This window comes from Diachasma alloeum, unplaced genomic scaffold (assembly GCF_001412515.2).
Source record: "Diachasma alloeum isolate Michigan unplaced genomic scaffold, Dall2.0 Dall_scaffold_00198, whole genome shotgun sequence".
Taxonomy (NCBI): domain Eukaryota; kingdom Metazoa; phylum Arthropoda; class Insecta; order Hymenoptera; family Braconidae; genus Diachasma; species Diachasma alloeum.
In genome coordinates this window covers 1888660-1896018 of record NW_021680363.1, presented here as the reverse complement: position 1 = coordinate 1896018, position 7359 = coordinate 1888660, and the positions used below count along the sequence as shown (strand labels likewise).

General features: G+C 37.2%; 2 protein-coding genes across 2 annotated transcripts; both read left to right on the top strand.

Annotated features, from left to right (window-relative positions):
• Window positions 1-2226: 2226 nt before the first annotated feature.
• Window positions 2227-4678, top strand: LOC107048880 (THUMP domain-containing protein 1 homolog). The gene is made up of 3 exons (XM_015272321.1): window positions 2227-2639; window positions 3087-3331; window positions 3842-4678. The coding sequence occupies exons 1-3, from the start codon at window positions 2325-2327 to the stop codon at window positions 4218-4220; spliced, it is 939 nt and encodes a 312-aa protein (XP_015127807.1). The 5' UTR covers window positions 2227-2324; the 3' UTR covers window positions 4221-4678.
• Window positions 4679-4925: 247 nt separating this feature from the next.
• Window positions 4926-6334, top strand: LOC107048881 (prefoldin subunit 4). Its single transcript, XM_015272322.2, has 4 exons — window positions 4926-5072; window positions 5161-5265; window positions 5341-5457; window positions 6053-6334. The coding sequence occupies exons 1-4, from the start codon at window positions 5034-5036 to the stop codon at window positions 6203-6205; spliced, it is 414 nt and encodes a 137-aa protein (XP_015127808.1). The 5' UTR covers window positions 4926-5033; the 3' UTR covers window positions 6206-6334.
• The last annotated feature ends 1025 nt before the right edge of the window (window positions 6335-7359 follow it).

Genomic DNA, 7359 nt, shown 5'->3' with positions numbered 1-7359 from the left:
AGATTCGGAGATATTCCCCAAAAACTCAGCTGAGACCTAATGGAATCGTTTTACTGCTTCGCTAATGAATTATATTTAAATTAATGAGGAGAACGAGAATTGTAATTATGTGGGGATGACACAGTGGAGATGGAATAAAATTGTGGGGGGGAGGGGCGTGCGTACCGATTTTATATTCTTGGAGAGGCGAATCGTACCAATTGGCGAATTTTGTGATTAAATGCAAAATTTTGGTACATTTGAAATTAATTGAGGTGCCTTTTCATTGTTTCTATGTTCATTGAGCCTTTTGTTTATTTTTTCTCATCACTCTGTCATCTGTGAAGCGAAGTATATTTTGATGGTGAAAAACAATCCAAAAATAAAGCGACTGATCTGTTTTTTTTTCACACGTTCATCCGAGAAAAGAGCGAAAAATGAAAAAAATAAATAAACTCGAGAGTTTTTCTCCACTTTTCCTCTGTCAAATGGTCCACAATAAGTACGATAAATAAATTATATTCTGTGCACTTGGGAAATTACTGAATTTAAGTTCTATAAAATTTTGAATACGATTTTAATATCAATGAAATGATGGACATGAAAAAAATTTAATTGTCAATTTTTTTATTGGATTATTTGCGTCGGCTGATTATTATCATTTTGAGAGTTGAGGATTACATAGGAAACAATGACTCGGAGGATCAACAGCAAATGAAAGACTGAAAAAGTGTCCCATATGAAAATTATTTTGTGCGCACGTGTTGAAAGTGTAAAAAAATAATATCAACGGATGAAATAAACGCCAAATGTCCGTGAAAATGCGTTTGAGTCGTTTTAATTCATATGAATAACGAGATCCACTCAAATATATAAATACGTTTGTGACGATATAACGCGTTTCAGTCAGGTGAACGCGAAAAAAAGAAGAAAAATAAAGTTATTTGTATTTCTCAAAAACTTGTGTTATTTCCTGAAATTTCATTCCTTTAAATCCATTGTCAATTTTTTTTAATGAGAAATGATGGTTTCATTTTCAAAACATGGAGAAGAGCAGTTAAAAAGAGAAAGAACAAATAAAGAAATTATTTCAGTAGCGAACGGTAAAACGATTCAACTTGACTTAGCCTTCAGCTGAGTTTTCGAGGAATATCTCCGAATCTAAGGGAGATAACGAAATTTTCGTAATGACCTTTTTTGTAGCTGTTAATTCGCTCTACAAAAAAGGTCATGACAAAAATTTTGCTATCTCCCTTAGATTTCGAGATATTAATTCCGTAGTGAATTGGTAGAACGGTCTAGTTGACTTAGCCTTCAGCTGAGTTTTCGAGGAATATCTCCGAATCTAAGGGAGATAGCGAAATTTGCGTAATGACCTTTTTTGTAAAGCGAATTAAGGGCTACAAAAAAGGTTATGACAAAAATTTTGCTATCTCCCTTAGATTTCGAGATATTAATTCCGTATTGAATTGGTAGAACGGTCTAGTTGACTTAGCCTTCAGCTGAGTTTTCGAGGAATATCTCCGAATCTAAGGGAGATAGCGAAATTTGCGTAATGACCTTTTTTGTAAAGCGAATTAAGGGCTACAAAAAAGGTTATGACAAAAATTTTGCTATCTCCCTTAGATTTCGAGATATTAATTCCGTATTGAATTGGTAGAACGGTCTAGTTGACTTAGCCTTCAGCTGAGTTTTCGAGGAATATCTCCGAATCTAAGGGAGATAGCGAAATTTGCGTAATGACCTTTTTTGTAAAGCGAATTAAGGGCTACAAAAAAGGTTATGACAAAAATTTTGCTATCTCCCTTAGATTTCGAGATATTAATTCCGTATTGAATTGGTAGAACGGTCTAGTTGACTTAGCCTTCAGCTGAGTTTTCGAGGAATATCTCCGAATCTAAGGGAGATAGCGAAATTTGTGTAATGACCTTTTTTGCAAAGCGAATTAAGGGCTACAAAAAAGGTCATGACAAATATTTGGCTATCTCCCTTAGATTTCGAGATATTAATTGAAAACTGGCCAATAGACAAAATCGACTTGAACGCTTCGCTACTGATCTATTTCTGTAATTAGTTAATGATAAAAAAAATAAAAAATGAAAATAATAAAAACACATTTGAAATATCTAATGAAAGAAACCTAGTAAAGCCAAAAATCTAAAACAAAAAATTGATAAAAATTGCGAAAGAGAATTGCATTTCGTTCCCGCCCCTTTGCGGCGTTTCCGCTAGTCTGTTTCAGTTTGTTTACAAATCCACTGGATTCTTAACCTCAAAAATCGCCGGCACATCGCCTCCCCTCAATCGACAAATTATTGTTTATGAGATGAACATTTGATCTGGTCATGGAGGAGAAGAAGAGAAAATATAATAAGCCCTGGGGAGGTCATAAGAAGCAGAAGCAGTTGTCGATCGAGGTGGGAATGACAGGATTCTTGTGCACCTGCAATTTCAAGGAGAAGGACTGCATCAGGGATGCCTACAGACTCCTTGAATCATTCTCCAACGATAGTTGTGATGATGATAAGAAGCCTGTGGAGGCAGAAGGTGCAGAAGAGGCAGTCGGTAAGGATCTGGAGGAGGAAGAGGACATTTCTGACGCCCTCGGCAAGGAGATCGAGGCTCTCAGGGACAAGAAACCGGCGGATAAGAAATTTCAGGTGAGACAGGACCTTCTTTCATTTTTCTGATGATGTAATTGTTTTGTTCTGGAGGGGATCCTCAGCGGTTTTTTTTGCCTTCGAGTGGAGGTCTTGGAATCGTTCCAACGAAGCCATTATTATCCAAAAGGTGTACGTGACGAAAATTCAACTTAATTTTTCATTAATGAGTCGATGGAATTTAATCATTATTTTCTTCAAATAAGATATTTCGAATTCATTCAATTACGACAACTACAGACCGCATTATTCTGTCATTTGATTTACACAAGAATTTTCACAATAAATCTAACACAATTGCTCAAAGAAGAAATATAGCTCAATCGAACAAAAAAATATGAAACGACGAATCATATCTGGAAGAAAATGACGTGAATAATCAGTTTTTCAATTCTTCAAATATCTTGATGACGAAATTTCCCATTAATCTTTCATTTCTCCCGACAGTACATCGACACTGGAGTGAAGAACATAATTTTCATGCGCACAACAGTGCCAGACCCCCTGGCGCTCACCACGAAGATCATCAAGCATTTGGACGAGACTAAGAAGCCCAGGAGTCGATTCATACTGAGACTCATTCCTGTTCTCCTCGTCTGCAAGGCTAACGTGGACGACATCAAGGCCAAGGCTAATGACTTATTCGATAAGTACTTTGTGGAGGAGCCCAAGACTTTCGCTATTGTCTTCAAGTAATTATTTTTCCTGGAAAGTTTGACTATTTTTATGGGAAATGGAAAAACTATTCATCCAACTGTCCCTTCGGAATATTCGTAATGCATTTTAGCCCAGGGATCGGCGTCAATCATTACATTAGTAATACTATGAGAAGTTCAACTTTACGATAATTACGGATAGCTAAGTGGGGTGGACAGGCCGATAATAGCGCAATTATCGTAATTACATTTGTTGTAGCTCTGTCGGCTCTACAAAAAAGGTTATAAAAAAAATTTTGCTATCTCCCTTAGATTCCGAGATATTTATTGAAAACTGGTCAATAGTCAAAATTGATTTATGCCGTTTTGCCACTTCGCCACTGAATTAAATTAAGAAATAGTTTAATGCAGCCGAAATCCATGGCTGAAATTATATTAAGAAAAAAGAAAGGAATTTTTGTCATTACGATTTGCCACTTTCCCGAAAAAAATTCACGTCTCCTTCATTCACGTCCTCTTTCATTTAATTAATTCATCGAATTCTAGTCGACACTACAACAACTCCATGCAGAGGGGTGACGTCATTGAGGCCCTGGCTGCCCTGATATCAGAGAAGAATCCAGGGAACAAAGCAGACCTGACGAATCCGGAAATTGCTGTTCTCGTGGAAGTCGTCAAGAGCCACTGCCTCCTGTCCATTGCCCCTGAGTACTTCAAGTACAGGAAATACAATTTGACAGAGATCTGTGTTGTGAAAGGAGAGACAGGAGATGAGGGGAAAGCTAAGGGCGAAGGCCTGGGGGATGGAAAAAGTGAGGGTGTTGAAGGCACAGGAGAGCCTCAGGCTGATGATAACGAGGGCGGAGAGGATTCTGGAGGTCCAGATGTTTCCAAAGACCTTGACAAATCTTCAGAGATGGAATAATCTCTGGCTTTCATTCTCTATTTTTGTATTTTTGAGGATAAGAACAGCTCCACTTCATGTTCTTTATTTAAACACGTGTTTATTATTCATTCAACATTATTATTATGATTTTTCAGTTAGGGCTGGAGATGACAATTATTCTTTCATTTTTAGTTTCATTTCGTTTTTTCGTTTAGGACTAGCATTTCAAGAGAATAACAAGATGATTCTTGTTGTGAAGATCGAACATTCTTTTGTTAAACTTGTGGAAGAAGATGAATGGAAGATATGTTTGATGACAGATTAAAAAAACACGAAAGCACGAAACAAAAAATAGCATTTGGGAATAGCATTTCAAGAGAATAACAAGTTGATTCTTGTTGTGAAGATCGAACATTCTTTTGTTAAACTTGTAAAACAAGATGAATCGAAGAAATCTTCGATGAAAGATTAATAAAGATTTGATACTTGGTGATTAATTCTGGGATTTCAACATTATTTAATTGATTTCTCATCCTCATTTTGTCTTTTCTTTACAATTGTTGAATTATCTCGTTAACGAGTGGTTTTAGGACAAATCATCACAAAATATTGTTTATAGACAATTTTCTCAGCTACAAAAAAGGTTCTCTGATGTTTTCCTCTAAATCCACTCGTTCACGAGTTAATGACATAATTAGCGAAGCCGCCCCATGAACTCGTCTCTCCTTCCATCAGCGATTCTCCCTCCCTCTCGCAGGTACTTCTGGAACTCTCAAACGTGCCAGAAACACCGAAGTTTTCGTCCACTATTCCCTGACAATCACCCCAAAAACGTTAAATTAATTCGGAAAAATGGCAGGAGGAACAAAAGCCCAGGGAGCTTTCCAGCCGGTGAGTAAACGATCGAAAGAAATTTTTGAAACGTCTTTTTCCTGACGATTGTTTCTCTGGATCCACTCTAACCTCTGACCCATCATAGGACTCTGACATTCATATTTCCTACGAGGATCAACAGAAAATAAATAGATTCGCGAAGCAGAATGCACAGATGGACGACTTGAAGGAGGAACTGAAGATTAGACAGGTAAAATATTTTTAAAAAAACAAACAATTCGTGTTACCATAAATGGTCATGTCATGGTGTTCTCGGTATCTTTAGAATGATTTGAAAAATCTGGAGGATGCCTGCGATGAACTCGCGCTCATGGACGACGATGCCAAGATCCCGTACAGAATTGGAGATCTTTTTGTCAACCAGGACCTCGAAAAAACACAGGTGAAGCAATTTTTTCAACGATTTTTGTAGATGACTAATTGCATGAGAGGAAAATGCCCAGGGCAAGTCGTGAAATGAGCAAAAGTGCTCGGAGATGTTCAATATCAATTAACGAATTTGCTGATTAATTATGGAATTAAGATCTCGATTGTTTTTCCATCTTCATAATGTAAAATATATCACAACTTCCATTGGATTTTACATCACGCAGGAGTCCCTAAAAATTACGACTGCACAATCAAAAAAAGTAGAAAAAAAACTGAACATATTCAAAGAGCGTTTTTAATAAAGATTAAGAAATAAGTCCGATAGAGAGAAAATAGTGAATGGATAATTTGCAATTTCCTCCCTATTGGGTTTATTTCCCAATATTATTCAAAAACGCACTCTCAAAATGTTCAGCTTTATTTCAACCTTTTTTTGATTGTAAAATCATAATTTTTGGAGACTCCAGAGCTGTGTAAAACTGAATAGCAATTGGGGATCATTTCGAATTGTCAAAATAAAAAAAAACAGTCAAGTTCGACATCACGTTCGAAAGATAATCCACTCGGGCGTTAATTGTGAAATTCATCGAGTCGTTTTTATGGTGCAGAAATGCTTGGAGGAGGCGAAAGAGAAGAAACTCTCCGAAATCTCGGAACTGGAGACCAAGTGCTCCAACCTGAAGACAATAATGACAGATCTGAAGGCGCAGCTCTACGCGAAATTCGGTAGTCACATCAATCTAGAGACTGATGAGGACTGAATTTCAATTCAAAAAGAATAATCAAAACGCTTACTTTCATCTACGATAAACCTCTGCGATCATATTCTTCATGTTACTATCAGATATCAAATATTTCAATAAAATTTTATATGCTAGAAGTACATGTAATTTAAAGTGTTATAATCATTCTATAAACATCTCCTTTAATTATGCAAAAATCAAAAGAGCTCGTGAAAACTCGGGTTTAGTGGTAATTAAAAATTTTTCTCCGTCTCGAGGTAATTATTCTATTAAATATTAACTTTAGAGAGAAATGTTCGAAACATTTTTCGTTGGAAATTTCATCCTCTACAAAAAATATCTTATGACATTTCCGTCGAAACCCACTCATTATTGAGATAAATAGAAGAAAACAGTTGGGGGAAGTAATGACACAGGGCCGAAGCATCAAGCTCCCACAGAATTTGATATCCGGATGTTTATCGATGTTCCCGAGCTCATTCCACCTGTACTTTCTCCCGGAAAATCCGGTCTGGGTGGCTGGAAGCATAGCAGCGAGTGCCGAAACACAGGCGAATGCACTTATTCCAATAATAGGCCTTGTGATCATATTAGTTGCCAAACTCAGAGCTGATCTTGGACTCGAGCTGTCCAGAATTCTCAAGTCAGTAAAACCGGCTGTTCTGTCATCTGCGCGAGGCATCATTCAATATAATAATTCAATTTGCATCATTAAGAGGCTTCGGGAGTGAAAAAAACTACTGAAATGCGGGGAAAATTTTGCGTCACGAATTCTCAGCCAAAGTGGGATGGAAAAATCTGAAAGATGGCTTAAAAAATTTGTTCATTCCACAGAAACCGGATGAAGTGAGTTGAGGGTGATCTGAAGAGGATAAATAATTTTAAGAAATATTTAAAAATACGAGGTGGAGGCGCCGCCATTTTGACAGCCCCTTGCGGTAGAGGGAGGGGTATCCAAGCAAGATGGCGGCGCCCACACGTGTCAACCACCTCGTGCTTTGGAACATTTTTAAAAAATATTTATCCTCTTCAGATCATCTTCAACTCGTTCCATCCGGTTCCTAAAAAGGAACAATTTTTTCAAGCTATTCTTCAGATTTTTTCACCCCCTTTCGGCTGAGAATTCCTGGCGCAACTTTTTCCCCGCATTTGAATCGTTTTTTTTCACCAGC